Genomic DNA, 16,678 nt, shown 5'->3' on the forward strand with positions numbered 1-16,678 from the left:
TTATTTAATCTTCTTCATTGTCTCTTTTTTTGTCTTTGCTTTTCCAATTTCTTCATTTTTTTGTCTTTTCTTCTTGTCTTTCTGTAACGCCCAATTCCAGGTATGTATTAAATTAAAAAACATATTCATTTTTTATAGAAACTCGACGAGTTGGAGGCCCCAAACTCGTCGAGTAGGAACAGATTTGGACGCGGGTTGGAAAGTCTACTCGACGAGTTAAGAGCCTTAACTCAACGAGTAGGACTGCCAGAGTGAAACCCTATTTTTCAGGGTTTAGCAACCTATTTAAACACCTTAACCTCCAAAGGTTAGCCTGATTTACAACCTCCATCATCCCAAACCCTAGCCACGAAACCCTAATACACTTTTGAGAGTTTTGAGCCATTTTTAGTGCATTCTTGTGGTTTTGAATAGGAAGATACTTGAAGAAGGAGCAAGGAAGTGTTGGAGAAGAATAGATGCAGAAGGCTAGCTTCATTTCTGATTCATCAGAGGTATAGAGCTCCTATCTGGTCTATAGTATGCTTAGATCTCTTCATCTTCACTTTTATTGGGTTTTTGGTCAAAATATCTTGATCCTTGGGAAATAAACGTCCCAAGTGAGTATACTTCCAGATCTAGGACCTTGAAGGGCTTTCATGGCATAAAGGTGCAAAATTTATGGCCATTGAAGCCCCATACAAGCTTTAGGATGTCATTTTGTCCTTTTAAGCTCTAAAAGGCCATGCATGGAGAGAAAGTCAGAGACTTTACGTGTTCATGTAGTTTCTAGGGTCTAGATCTCAGTTTATATGCCTTATCTTGAGGTATTAATGGCTTTTGGATCAAGATCTAGGCCTTAAAGAGTTAGGGTTTGAGCTAGACCCATTAAGGAAGGCTATTAATGGGTAAAGTTGGAAACTTTACCCTTAAAAGGACATTTTCAGTATGTCGATGAAGTATGGAGTTTAGATCTAAAGGATAGGAGTTTAATCTATTAAGATGGCTCAACAGACTGAAGAACTCGTCAAGTCCATAGAGGAACTCAACGATTTGGGTCGAAGTGTCCCGATTTTGTAAAGGGAAAAACTCGAAGAGTTCAAGGATGACTCGGCGAGTTGATTGGAGAAGCCCCGATTATGTGGATAGGAAGAACTCGACGAGTTGGATCGCGATTTCAGGGTTTATGATTCATGGAACTCGACGAGTTGACGGACCAACTCGGCAAGTTAAGTCAACCCAAGATGTTGATTTTGACCAAAAGGTTGACTTTGACCAGGGTCTTGATTGTGACTTTGACTTTGACCAAAGTTGACCCGTAAGGGGTTATGAGTATGAACGGGTAATTAAAGGAAATTTTTTATGTGTAGGAGTTTGAGTGGAGTTGATTTTAGAGCTGAGGACAGTTCAACTACTTCACGACATTTGAGGCAAGTTGCCTTCTAGTAGAAGTGGGTCGAAGGCACCAATGTCGGCCTACTAGTAGTTGATTATAGTTGATATGATTGTCTTTGTGATAATTTTTTGGTATGCCACTATCTATTATGCTTTATGTGCTAGTATGCTATGATATTATGTGATAGCTGTAGGAGGGGTAGGTTAGACCCCGTAGCCGGTTGAGATAAACCGGAGGGTAGGTCGGGCACCCAGATATGCCTGACAGTATGTTTATGCTATGTATTATGTGGTAGTAGTAGTAGGGGTGAAATAGTCCCTGTTGCTGGTTGAGATAAACTGGAGGGTTGGTCGGACATCCAAATATGCTTGGCAAGGTAGGTCGAGCACCTAGATATGCTTGACAGGGTTAGTCGAGCACCCATATATGCTTGACAGGGTAGGTCGGGCACCTAGATATGCCTGACAGGGTAGGCCGGACACCCAGATATGCCCGACAATATGCTATTGTATGGTATGCGGTGTGATGGGGGAACTCACTAAGCTTTATGCTTACAATTTTCAGTTTTGGTTTCAGGTACTTCCTCTTTGAAGGGATAGGAGTTGGCATGATTGCAACGCATCACACCAGGATTTCTACACATGAGATCTTTGGGATTCTTTCTCTGATGATGTTTTATTATGACATGTTTTGACTATCAATACATTGGCTTTTGATATGAGTGATACTATGTTTGTTTTTAGACAAATGGTTTTATAATTGTTTAATTCAAAATGAAATTTTTGGGCTTAAGTTTGGGGATGTTACACTTTCTTCTTGGTAGGTCTATGGAATTTCACCATATAACATAGGACTCCAATAGTGTGAAAATGGAGTAATCGATAGAGGATAAGCTGAACACTTAATGATCATTGACAATGTGTGAAGATCTACTAAAAAGGGAGGGATATGACTCAAAAAATGGTGTTAGCGAAAAAACTTGGTCTAAAAAATGTGAATTGGGGGACCCGCCTCAAAGTTCATCAAGCACCTCAATGTAAGGTGTGATAAATATAACCAATCTAACTATCTACTCTATACCCCTAGAAAAATGGCGTCCTATCTTAAAAAGGTGGTGAGAATCTAAATAAGTAAGGCTTGGACGAGACTCAGGAGTACTAGGGGGTATTCCCCACAAAACCAATATGTGATTCTTTAATGTCTTCAAAATAACTTATCGGGTTAATATTTTCTTGCACATGTCGTCCTGACTAACCACATCCCTATGCACCTAGACCCACTCAAGCTACCTACATCTAACCCCAATATAAGCAGTCTCAAATTGGTATGTGAGGCTCATAGCGTGTCTCATTTGTCCAATACAATGAATTCCATATCAAGACTCGGGACCAATCTATGATTTAATACTTATGGCTCGGCGCTATGGTAACTGTAGGGATGAGAAGACAATAGAGAACAAAAATGCATGAAACTTAAGCTAGAATGCAACTAAAAAGTATGAAAATTAGAAAAGAAAGAAAGAAAATATGCAATTTTTTTTGAAATCTTTTATGCAATTTTTATGAATGACCTAAATGACTTACTCTAAATGCAACTACATACAACCTACATGCAAACAGAATAAAATATAAGAATACCTCACCCCAAGCTTAAAATGAAGCATTGTCCTTAATGCTTAGGATGAGAGTAAAGAAGGATCATACCAGGATCAAGGTGGTGGAGGCCTGCGAAGATGGTATGGATGCAACACATGGGTCGCATAATGATGTATGGGTGGAGTTCTTGGCCACCTATCTACACACGGGTGAAAGCTTGGTCACACAAAGGTAACAAATGTTTTATTTTGACCGACTTTTGCAATTTTTCGCTCCACAAGATTTGATTTTCTTCCAAACTTCACCAAAATCAATGCTAAACCTCAAGATGCTTTATTTTGACCAACTTCAAGCCTAGAATCATCCAAACTTCAAGTGGAGATTATTTATCCACAATGTATTTATTTAACGCCTTTGCCAAGACATAGTGTCGCGTCCTTAAGCTTTCATAAATAAGAGGTTCCAATGTTACGTTGTCGAGTTCTCCCATGTAAAAGCTTTCATAAAATGGTTTCAACCGGTGCCTATTCAATGTGAAGATTAGATTCGTTTCCAAACTCTTGATTTCAACCGCACCATTATCAAACACTTTTAAAACAATGAAAGGCTTGTGCCATCGAGATCGCAATTTTCCTGGGAATAGCTTTAAACGCAAATGATAAAGAAGAACTTTTTGACCCAGAATGAAATGATTTCGAGTGATGTGCTTGTTATGAAATGCTTTTGTCTTGTCTTTGTACTTTTTAAACCTTTTGGTTATCTCCTTCTTGACCATTTTCATCATTGGAAGATTCAGTCTTCTTTGACCCTCTCTCCTAGGTTTGCAGTCATCTTCCATGAGAATCTTCTATGTGCACACAGTAGGGCTTATCCCTTCAATATCCAATATTGTCCACCCCATGGCTTCTTTGTTATCTTTCAAAACCGTAACCAATTGGTCTTCTTCAAAATATTTCAATGGAGAGAAGATGATCATCGAAAGAATCTCATCTTACCTAGATAAGCATACTTTAAGTGGCTAGTTAATACTTTCAATTCAAGTGTGGGTGGGTGGATTATGGAAGGGGTGTCTTGTTTGGAGAATGAGATAAGGCAAATTGAGAGACATCCTTCTTTGTTCACTTGTTAACTTCCAAAGTCTTCACAATCTATTCAATTTTAGAGTCTAATGTATATATTTCCAATGTTTTCTTCAAACTCTCAGAATCATGGGTTGTGTTGAGTATTATATTCAAAATATCCCCATGTGATAAATAAAATATTTATTGGGTTATTGGCTTAGTCACATCAACCTGATACAATGGAGAAATGTTGCTAGGGTACCTCATTGCTTCAAATATGCTGAAGTGAATGGTCTCTCCATCAAACTCCATGGTGATCTTCCCATTATGGACATCAATGATTGTGTGAGCGGTATTCATGAAAGTTCTTCCAAGAAGGATCATAGATGAATTGGAAGGAGTTTTCTCTTCAAGATTAATGGCATAGAAGTCTGCATGTAATACTAGTTGATTAACTTGCACCAGTACATCTTCCAACACTCCTCTTGGAAAAACACTTGAATTGTCTGCTAATTAAATGATTACTCCGATTTGTTCCAAAGGAACAATATTTAGAGATTGAAAAACCGAATATGGCATGACATTGATGGAGGCCCCAAGATCTAACATGGAAATTTCAATATGCAAATCACTAATACTACAAGGGATAGAAAACATTCTTGGATCCTTGCATTCGGGAGGTAACTTCTTTTGGATAACCACATATACATTTGCATTGACTTGAATCTTTTCATTCACCTTGAACTTCCTCTTGTTGGCGCATAAATCTTTGAGAAATTTGGCATAGCTTAGAATTTGCTTTATGACATCCAATAGTGGAATGTTGATTTGGACCTTGCGGAAAGTCTCAAGAAACTCCTTCCCTTGCTCCTTTTTCTTTGAGGGGCTAACTGGGAAGTGAAGGGTGGTGGTATGACCAATGGCTTGGTGGTCTTGTTGGAAGATTTGCGTTGCTCAATGTTTGGAACAACTGGTTCCTTTGGAGGAACTACCACCTTCGAAGGTTCAACAACAATAACCTTATCTTCTTCTTTTCTTGAGACTCTTTCGGGGTTGCTTTCTCCAAGGGTTTTCCCACTTTTCAAGGTTATTGCACTCACATTGGGATTATTCTTAGTTTGATATGGAATCTTACCCCTTTGTTCCATCTTGTTGAGAGCGGTGGTCAAGTCTCTAATTTGTGCTTGAATGTTGGAGAAGGTGTTCTTTGTCTCTTTTTGACATTGGGTTTGGCTTTGAGCAAGAGAAGTAACAAGTTCTTGAAGACTAATTTGATGGTAACCAATTGATTGGACTTATTGTTGAGGTTGTTGGTAATTTGGAGGGGTATAAGATGTTGGTAGATATGGAGGTTTTTGGGAAGGATATTATGGATATTGGGGTCTCATCATAACATTTGGTGGGTTTTGTTTTGGTTGGTATGGGTTTTTTGGGTTATTCCTACAATGTGGGTTGTATGTGTTTTGAAATCCCATGGGTCTTGGTTGACCTTGATATCGTCCCATTACATTAACATCCTTCAGTTCACTTCCAAGTGTGATACATTTATCCGTATAATATCTCGTGATTGCATAAATACCACAAACCATAAATTGTTGACCACTGCCACCACCATTTTACTTAACACATTAGTCAAATCCAAGAGATTTGATTCCAAGTGTTGGGTGTTGCTAACTTCACCAAATACTTGTGGATAACTTCTCTTCATTTCATTTTCAGGCCCAAAGTTTCATTGATTTTGAGAAATGGTACCAAAAAGTAATCTTATCTCTTGAGGTGTCTTGTGGAAGATGTCACCACCACATGAAGAATCAATCATCCTCCAATCCTTTTCATTTAGACCTTCATAAAATTATTGAAGAAGTAGTTGTTTGGGTATGTTGTGTTGAGGACAACTTGTACACAAGTTGTTGAATCGCTCCTAAAAATCAAGAAAAGTCTCATTCTCCCCTTAACAACTCCCCAAAATGTCACTCCTTTGACTTGATATTCAGGAAGTGGGATAGAACATGCTATTGAAAGCTTTGAGTAACTTTTCCTATGTGTGAATAGATCTCGGTGGTAAGTTGAATAACCACTCTGTAGCTTTATCTTCCAAGGTGAGAGGGAAGGTGATTAGCTTGAAATCATCTAATGCCACATGTTCGGGGAACATGCTAATGCATATCATATGAATGGACTTCAAATGCCTTTGAGGATCTTCTCTATCCAAACCATGGAACTTGGTGAGTTGATGTATGAAACTTGACTTTAATTCAATCCCTCGATGATTTATGGATAAACAATACCAAGAGGTGTGTGGGTAACATCTGTCTCCATCATTTGTCTAAGTGTCAAATGTGGAGGGGGATTTGGTAGATTGGGGTTTTTGGTACATGTAATTGGGAGGTTGTTGGTATGGGTATTGTTGGTGATTGAACATTTGTGGTGGATAAGGTTGGTAGTTAATACATTGGTTGTAGAGGGTTTTCTTGTGGGTACATTGTGTGACCTCCCCATTTTCACGGCCAGAAAATACCGATTTGTTTATGCTTTGTTTGAAAATCAGAGTAACATTTTTAAAGAAAAGTGTTGTGGAATTTGTTCCCAAAAAACATGATAAATGTGTTATCAAAGCATTTCCAAAGAAATGTATTTCATTTCTTTTAAAACTTTGGGATGTCATCGTCAATACAGAAACATAAGCATAAACAGAACTTACATTCATTTACACTGGTGATCTACATCTCTTTAATATCTCAGTGTAAAGTAGCTTCATATCAACACCTGTGATACAAATAAACTTGAGTGCGTCAGGTTGGGAAACCTGGTGAGTACATAAAGTTTTCAACCCACAATAATATAATTATGTTTAATCATTAAACAATCAACCCAATTATCCATCCCCATTATCTTCTTTATTTCTTAAGGATCTTTCCTAAGAATCATTTATCATTCACTCATTCATTCTTAAGGATTGTCCAAAGAAATAGACACGAAGTCCATCGTTTTCCTAATGACACAATCGTCAATGTTATCTATTAAACACAACTTCCAATATTATCATTTAGGTGCAGCTGCCAGAATTATCACATTCTCTATTAGGCGCAACTACCGATATTGTCCTTTGGGCGCAACCATGGTTGCAGAAATCGAGATTAATCGGCGATTAATCATAGATTAATCGTTTGGCGTTCTCCAACCATCGAGTATTAGGGTATTAATCGGAAATTTAGGATTAATCGGGTTTGGCGGGATTAATCGGCCATGGCGGGATTAATCGGTCAACAAAAGTAAAAAAAAAAGTCAAAAAAATCGAAAAAAGTAAAAAATTAAATTTTTTTTTTAAATTCAAAAAACCAACTTTCTTTTTTTACTCCAAAATTTTCAAATTTTCAAAATTTCAAATATTATACCAAAATGTTCATATTTTTGTATTTCCAAATTACAACTTTTCTTATTTTCTAATTTTGAAGTACTTATTTTTCTTAAGACATATTAATATTTAATTAATTTTAATATTTTATTAATAATTTATGGTCCCCGATTAATCCTCGATTAATCCCCGCCAAGACCGATTAATCCCTTAACACCAATTGACCGGCGAGCTACCATCAAACGATTTTTACAACCTTGGGTGCAGCTGCCAGGGTTATGATGTTCTCTATAAGGCGTAGCTACCGATACTACCCTTTAAATGCAACTGCTAGGATGTTTAGAATACATCGTGGATCAAAACATCTACAGGTTGTGGCACAGCTGTCAATGCTCATCTATAGGGTACTAAGTCCATTGCTTCCAATGTTCACCTATAGGGCACTATGTCTATAACTGCCAATGTTCCTCTATATTAGCTTTCATCCCTTATCATTCATCCACCCATGTTTTACCCAACATATTTTTTAGATATAAAATACATATACAGTTTAAACCATTTAAAACATGTATAAGATTATTCATCTAGCATAGATATCAAGTAAACAGATAATATGCACACATAACACGTAATTTATATAAAAATACTTCATATCTATGTGTAAGATGAAAGTAACTATGCACTCACTTGTTAAAGTGATGATTCCAAATTCGGGCAGCGCTTTGCTTCTAACGATTCTATTTTCCTTCGACGAAACCTAGCATTATTATGGCTAAGTTTTAGTCTAATATTTATTGCAACTAATTATTAGTCAAGATTCATCATTAACTCAAAGTCTACTTTCATGATCTATCAAGTAAGGAACAACCAGGTAGGATCATATTGGAGGTAGGGTCCGTTTGGTATACGAAGTATACTGTTTGGAAATCCCACTTTAAACACCTCACTAAATCACAACCTAGACATCATCCCCGTAAGTAGATCAATCAGTATAATGACTTGGAATCATTGATAAATCTTGTTTATAGGTCCATAATAACGATAATGAACTTAAACATAAGTTATACTTAAAATACGGTAAGCATAACTGATCTTACAGGGTGTTTAGCAAAGAACCGGGCTCTACGCGGAAAGAACTTCTAAGACGAAAAGCTCTTTTTCTCGGAGCCTTCGGGTGCTCCAGGGCTTTCCTCTAGCACCTTGAAGTTATTAGGGCTTTAGAGGGGTTTTGGGAGGTTTAAAGAGAAGTTAGAATAAGAGAGAAATGGGTTTTGGTGTGAGAATTATGGAGACCTTCGCATGCTATTTATAGGCTGAAATACTGCTTAAGTCGTCGAGTTGGGGCCTCTAACTCATCGAGTTGGTGCCACATGTCACCCTCTGGTGGCAAAGCTTGGGGAGAAAACAATGGCCCAGATTCAGCCACGTCACCCTCTTCGCAGCAGCACCCTACCGACTTCTAAATCCAGTAACTTTTGCATACGAGCTCCATTTTTGACATTATTTATATTCATTTGTAGGTATTGACAAGATCTACAACTCTTATTTTGACTCTGTCGGCTAATTCTCGGCCGATTTTAAATTTAACAGTATGAGAAGATTACACTGTTAAATGATCGTGTAAAATTCATAACTTCTACATACGGACTCCATTTTCGTCTGTCTTTTTATCATTGGGCTCCTATTAATGAGATCTTCATTTCTCATTTAGGTTGTATTGGCCAAAAATCGATCGATCTAAAATTTGAATCCTGGGCTGTGCACTGCTATGCCAAATCTTAGAAAAATCATAACTTCCTCATACGAAGTCAGATTTGTGCATTCTTTTTATGCACACTCTCAGTTTAATGTATACTACAACTTTCGTTTAGATCGCTAAGGCTAAAAAGTAATTTGTCAAAAATTCACTTTTTACGTTACACGGTGTCGTGCTGATTTAGCCGTAAAACTTCGACAGGTCATAACTTCTTCGTTATAACTTGGATTTCGGCATTCTTTATATGTACGGAACCCTTATGACATATACTATATCTTGGTTAATATTATTTATTACAAATAATATTATATCAAAAAGTCATTTTTGACGCTTATTGTCTCTAAATTGACTTTCCCGAATCTACGGGAGTTACACATTGGGTATTGGTACATTGGAGGTTGTTGGTAATTGGGTTGTAGTGGTCGATGTGCTCGTTGTTGCTTAACTTGAAAAACATTGTTTTGAGGTTGATTGTTTTGGTGGAAGTTTTGGTTGTGTGGTTGTGGTTGTTGATAATTTGGTTGATTTGGGTGAGAAGGTGGTTGATTCCAAGGTGGCATATCTACAATAGGTTCTTGGTGTTGTTTTTGTTGTCTTGGTTGTTAGGGTAGGGTATTGGAATCTTGATTGTTTGGGTGTAGGTTGGATTGTGAGGTGGAGTATGATTCATGGCTATGTAGTTTTCAAACGAAATGTCTTCAAAGGAATGACCAACAATTGGAGAACTCGAGGCAGTGTCGGTGTCACTTGAAGTATAAACTTGGTCTTCTATGTTGATTAGTGGAGAAGAGGAAGAAGCTTGAACGAGTTGTTGTTGCTTTGCTTGTTTCACTAACTTTTTCAACCTTTTCGCTTCTTTTTCAATCTCCGGATTGTAGAGTAGTTCACCGATTCTTGTAGACCTAGGCATAAAAATAAAATAACAATAACCAATCTCCTCATCAACGACGCCAAAACTTGGTGGGATGTCATGTCCACCAAGAAAATTACACCATTTGTTTTCAAATAAAATATAATATAATGGTAAAAAGGGGTATCGATCCTCGAGGAAATGTTTGTATTCAATCACCAATGCAATCTAATAGAACTAGTATAATAAACTAACTAACTACAAGTAAAATAAGGGGGGGGGGGGGATTGCTTGAAAACTAAAAGACTTGAATAACTAAAAAGAATGTAATAAGCAAGATGGTGAGATGCTAAAATATTGGAGCAAATTGGTCAACCAAGGCAATTCAACACAATGAACATTTATGTGTTTATCATTAGAATTCAATATGAAGCTTATCATTCATCCCAAATTGGTTATAGCAATCATGAAGCATGATATGCCAAGATTCCTCATAGGTAGTATGGAGGTTGGGGAAGCCCACAACACCCCTTCTTAATCAAAATCAATGATTCAATTGAAGTAATTGAACCGAAGAAAGTTGATTAGCCTTAAGAATGAAGGAATCCCTAATTCCTAGAGGATGTAAATGCTTACACATCCATAAATGATTTATGATCCATAAGCTAGAGATGATTTCTACCATCATAAAACCCCTGTTCTAAGTAATTTCAATGATTCAATGCTAAACCAAAGAAATAAACCAACAATTGCTCATTCAAGTACCAAGCTCATGATCAAAGTATTAAACAAGCATAAGAAATATGAAATAGAATCATAAACATAAGATAAATGACAATCAAGCATGAATCCTTCAAACTCACAAATGTCCAAAGGTTTCAGCCAAAGGTAACCAAATTAAAGAAACTAGCCACACATGGAAACAAGATAACAAACACAAAGGGTTTTTGCATTAAGAAACTAACAATTACTTAGAAAGATGAAAACAATATGTATCAAGCTCTCATAAATCGCCTCCAAGGTGCTCCAATGGTGTCAAATGAAGCATGAGCTGCTAGACCTAACCGCCAAAGTAAATCATAAGCAAAAATGACCAAAATGCCCCAAATTATGCAGTTGTGCGGGTACCCTGGCAAGTGTTGCGCGACTAAGACTCCACCCTCGCAAATGTTGTTGGAATGTTATTGGCTATTTTTTCTCCACTACATCACCCCACTACTCAAGTTTCCCTTGGTCCCCCACTACACCTCACATGATTCAAATTTGGCCAATCATCTTCAAGCTTCAAATGTGGATAGTCCAAGCCCAAAATAAGAATCCATGGCCCATCTTCATAAGCCGACTTCATCCAAGTCTTCAACATTTTAAGCCCAAATCTTCTTTGATAGATCCCTAGAGGCCAATGATGCCTCTAAAGCCCATGAAGCCCGTCTCCAAAATAATCCACAACCGCAATGAGCTCCAAAACCCTACAAAATACCTCATGCAAAATAGAAAGTACACGACATGATCCATGATAAATAAAATAAAGAATATACAATGCAATAATAATAAAAAGAGCTAAAAATTCTAAAATAAACTATAAAAAATAAAATAAAATAAACTATCAGCATGCTATGTGGTATTTTGAGGATCTCATTAAGCTTTGTGCTTATGGTTTGATGTTCAAATGTTTTAGGTACTTTCAGTTCCAAAGAAAAGAGACCGAATTGATCGCACTGCATCCCCCAAAGATTTATTCTACACTATATATATTTGATATACTCTGATGTTTTGAGAACTCTGTATACATTTTTTGTCTTTGAACCACTGATTGTATGGTTTTGGTGGTCTAAAATCAAATTTTTTTACTTCGTATATCTTGGGATGTTACACTCACATTGCTAGTAACCTTACTTTTTGCATCTAGTACAACGTCATTAATGGACCATAATCATGAAATGAGCATATCAGATGATGGGGTTGTGATATGAATACTTCTCGACAAATCCCTAAGCAACGGATTAACCCATCAAGCCATAAAACTATTTCATACAAAAACTCTTTCAATTTTGCTTAACCTCAAACCATCATCAAACCATGTATGTAAATTCACTCCCACCCATATTAAATTCAAAAAGACTAGCATCCCGGATGAAACTGTGAACGCCATCATGCTAGATTTATAGGAAAAACCTGAGAACCTCTCATCTTTGCATCTGATCTCATTAAAGTCCTCCATCATTATCCATAACCCTACTTAATAAGGTAATATACTTTTTTCAATTTGTATACATTTGGTCATTAATGTTTATGTACACATTTAGTCTTTATGACTGCTTTCTTCAAATTTTGCTCATGAAATCCTACATAGGATAATCATTAATGAGGTGTTCTCATATGTGGCTCGTCCTTCACTTATAGCAATAACTTAATTCACAAACCGGTCAAATAATGATTGTGTCCTAGTTTCTCCTAGCATAAAATGTCTTCAACTTTGGTTTCATCTATCTCCATAGCAGATAACTAGATTTTTTTGTGATTGTTTCCTCGTAACTCGAATTTGCACTTCAAAGAAAAAAGAATTAAGGAAGACTTTAAAAGAATTTGCATTTCCAAAACAAAAGAACACCCTGACAAAGAGTTTCATCTATCTCTATAGTAGACAACGAGATTTTTTGTGATTGCTTCCTCTCAACTCGAATTTGCATTTCTAAAACAAAGAATCTCGTTGTTTACTATGGAGATAAATGAATTGAAGATGAAGACATCTTCTGCTGAGAGAAAACTATGGCACCAACTTTATTTGACCGATTTGTGAATTAGGTTACTGATATAAGCGAAAGACGAGCCACATATGAGAACACATCATTAATGATTGTCCCCCGTAGGATATCGTGAACAAAATCTAAAGAAATTGGTCATAAGGATTAAATGTGAACAAAAAAACATTAAGAACTAAATGTGTCCAAATTGAAAAAATATAGTATTGTCCTATTAAATTATTTTTCCAGCTTAACCTGGAGCAACTCATTATAATGACTGAATTTGAAAAAAAAAAACAAATTAAATGGTTAAATAAAAAAAACTCAATGACTAAATATATAAAAATCAAAAAATATATTAACTTTTTAAGTTATTATTCAAAATAAAAACTCTACTTGTATCTAGCATTTCCATAAAGGGAAATTCTATTGGTACCCCCATTGTTTTTTGTATCCCATAAATGTAATAATGTTTGTATAATCTAATAACAAGACGAGTTATGTGAATGAAAGAATAATGTTTGTGTACTCCAATAACAATAACAAGTCGACTCATGTGAACAAAGAATACATACAGTAACACATTTCTATAAAATATGTGTTAGATTTATGCATTTTTGGTCGGTTAAAAATTACTTTTAACTTGTAAGGTAGGAATCGTACTTATACAATTTTTTATACGACGATTGAGTCTTGATATGTGTGACGAGGGTTTTATTGACAATAGGAAAGCACACTTTGTCAACATGCCTATATATATATATATATATATATATATATATATATATATATATATATATATATATATATATATATATATATATATATATATATTAAAAAGAGAAAAAAGTACGCCCATATCCCCTTTAAATTGCTTCCATTCCCTTCTCTTTGGCTACTGTTTCTCTATTTCTCTTTCCAAAAGGTGTTGCTTTTGTGATTATCCTTATTTGACAATGCCTGCAGAAGTGATTCCTGAGAAAACCTTCCATGGGATGTATGCCCATGTAAAAGAAACCACTTCCATCTTCTCCAGAAGGTAAGCTTTCAGTTGTTCAGACATATATTTCTTTGTCTCAAATTACATGCAAATAGTGAACCCAAATTCTTTTATCCCCAAAGCGATAGCACTGTAAATTTGATACATTTTGTAGATTTTACAAAAATGGGATCTTTCTTTTTGATATAAAGTACATTTACGAGCACATCCATTCCCAAATCCATGGCGAGAAACCGAAATATATTTTTTTTGGAATAAATTCTCCATCGTTTCAGTTCCCATTAATGATTTCAGTAATATTTATTTGATACATCGTGTAGAATAGGTTTGCGACATTACACATGTGGCAATATTTCTTTCTAATAACATCCATTTGGACGACGTTAGAACTGTCGGAAAGAGTGGTAATTTTTTCTTAAAGACGTATTTGACAAACTAACTAAAAGCTGATAGCTAGTAAAAGTTGTTGTTTTTATTTGATTTGTATACGAGTATTCGGCTGTATACACCCTTAAGTTACATACATTCCTTTGTCATATCCGTCACAAGAAACTAAAATATTTACTCTATTTTCTTGTTTTTTCACTACCAGTATTAAATATCTTTTTCATTTTTTTTTGTATACAAGCTGTTGTTTTTGTTATGAAGCATACTGATTTTTCGGTTTTGTTTCTAATAGAAAAGACAAAACAATTTTTTTTTAATCACATGCTTCTCTGTATGATCCCTGGACTTGGGAATAATAATTATTATCTTTGTACTTGAACGCAATAGTTGAACTAGAAGGCTTTTTCCCCGACGACTTTTTAAAGTTCTTTATTCTACTTTACTCTTTTGGTAATTTCTATATTGCGAATTTCTTCGCCACATGTGACGTACCATTAAATTAGATCGTGTTCACAACTAAGAATTTGTCAGCAATCATATTGTATAAGCAGAAAATCCTACTCGTTTATGGTGCCTTATTTTTATATTATTAAAAGAATAAAATATACTGATATACTGTACTCTAACGCTATATATATGATTGTTTATAGGTTGGAAGGAAAGATTGCAATAGTGACAGGTGGTGCCGGAGGGATTGGTGCAGCCACCGTGAGGCTATTTGTCAAACATGGTGCAAAAGTAGTCATAGCCGATATCAATGATGAATGTGGACTAGCACTCTCTACATCATTGTCACCTTTAGCGACATATGTTCATTGTGACGTTAGCCTAGAAGTTGATGTTAAAAACCTAATAGACTCCACGGTTGCATGCTATGGCCGAATCGATATCATGTTTAACAATGCTGGTGTGCTCGGTAATCAATCCAAGCACAAGAGCATTGTTAACTTTGATGTAGATGAATTTGACCGAGTAATGAACGTGAACGTTAGAGGCGTTGCTCTAGGGATGAAACATGCTGCCAGGGTTATGATCCCGAGAGGGAGTGGCTGCATCATTTCAACCGCTAGTGTGGCAGGTGTCATGGGCGGCATGGGTCCACACGCATACACGGCCTCAAAGCACGCGATTGTAGGGCTAACAAAGAATACTGCTTGTGAACTTGGGCGACATGGGATTAGGGTTAATTGTATTTCGCCTTTTGGGGTCGCAACATCGATGCTCGTGAATGCTTGGAGACATGAGGACGATGATGATAATGAAGAAGAAGATGAAAATGTACATTTTAGGACACCGAATGAGAAAGAAATTAAAGAAACCGAGAAGTTTGTCAGTTCATTAGGGAACTTGAAGGGTACAACCCTAAAAGCTAAGGACATAGCTGAAGCAGCCGTTTACCTTGCAAGCGATGAGTCTAGGTACGTAAGTGGTCATAATCTTGTTGTAGATGGTGCGGTTACCACGTCGAAAAATTGTGTTGATTTGTAGTAAATTGCAGTAACTGATGTTTTGAATAATCGTGTAATTGGTTCTTCAATCGTAAAAAAATTGTTGTTTCTAATCCAATACAAAAGAATATTAGCCATTGTGACAAAAATCCATTTTGTAAAAGTTGTCAAGTATTATAAGATAAAATGTCTAATGTTATTCAAAAAAACACAATACAAACAAAGCAGTAGTGAAAAGTAATACTTACATTTTAATCCAATGATACAAAAGAATGATCGATAGAAAATATTCGAAGTTCAAACCGAAACCAATATATGGAGTTCATCAATCATGTTTACCTCTTTATTCAAGATGAAAGTTAAGAGAAGATTTCATTCAAAACAATGAGAAATGTATCAAAACTGATTACAAATACAACAAAAGCTAGGCGGTTTGATAATAGAATATATGGAAATAAGACGAAGACTATCAAAAGTTTGACCAATCATTACACTAAATATGACAAGTTTTAATAAGGTTTGTGGTGTTTGCGTGCGATGAAAATCTTGAATAAAAAAAGTATGTGGTGTTCATGACACTGTATTATAAATCTTAATTAGAGCATCGTATTGGCTGAATGGATGGATGGCATAAGTAGTAATCCTACGCCATTCGGTTTTTTTTTTTTTTGAGGAATCATTATATTCTTGATGTTTGTTGTTGACCGATCATGTAATTAAAAGAATATAGGCCCCGATTAATTTTGTTGGGTGTTTGTATAAAACTTTACAAAAATTCTTGCCAACCGATTAAAAAGTGTGTTGGATAAAATTATTAGTCCGGAGCAAACAGCATAGGTTGGTGGGATAAGTATTTTGGGCGCCCCTTTTGCTTAATGAGATTATTCCATGGACCAAGAAATTGATGTAAAAGTTAAATTTTAAAGTAGAATTTAACAAAACATTTGACTCTTTGAATTGGTAGTTTTTAAACTTGGAGTAAATGGAGTTCAGGTGGAAGTGGAGACTACGGATTAGTGGTTGTCTTTCCTCTAGTAGCTAGGATGTCCGTTTTGGGTGACTGCTCGCCTACTAAAGAGTTTGAGTTTTGTAGAGGGGTTAGGCAAA

General features: G+C 36.0%; 1 protein-coding gene across 1 annotated transcript; it reads left to right on the forward strand.

Moving 5' to 3' along the window:
* Nucleotides 1-13,615: 13,615 nt before the first annotated feature.
* On the forward strand, nt 13,616-15,720 carry SDR2 (NAD(P)-binding Rossmann-fold superfamily protein). Its single transcript, XM_079022491.1, has 2 exons — nt 13,616-13,775; nt 14,774-15,720. The coding sequence occupies exons 1-2, from the start codon at nt 13,693-13,695 to the stop codon at nt 15,609-15,611; spliced, it is 921 nt and encodes a 306-aa protein (XP_078878617.1). The 5' UTR covers nt 13,616-13,692; the 3' UTR covers nt 15,612-15,720.
* The last annotated feature ends 958 nt before the right edge of the window (nt 15,721-16,678 follow it).

Source organism: Lactuca serriola, chromosome 9 (assembly GCF_051521515.1).
Source record: "Lactuca serriola cultivar US96UC23 chromosome 9, Lser_US96UC23_V15, whole genome shotgun sequence".
In the NCBI taxonomy this organism is placed as follows: Eukaryota; Viridiplantae; Streptophyta; class Magnoliopsida; order Asterales; family Asteraceae; genus Lactuca; species Lactuca serriola.

What these genes read in the sequence shown, in the direction of transcription:
- SDR2 (XM_079022491.1), top strand. Translation starts at nt 13,693, where the DNA reads ATGCCTGCAGAAGTGATTCCTGAGAAAACCTTCCATGGGATGTATGCC. An exon ending in ACTTCCATCTTCTCCAGAAG is followed by an intron (nt 13,776 to 14,773) that starts GTAAGCTTTCAG and finishes GATTGTTTATAG; the next exon opens with GTTGGAAGGAAAGATTGCAA.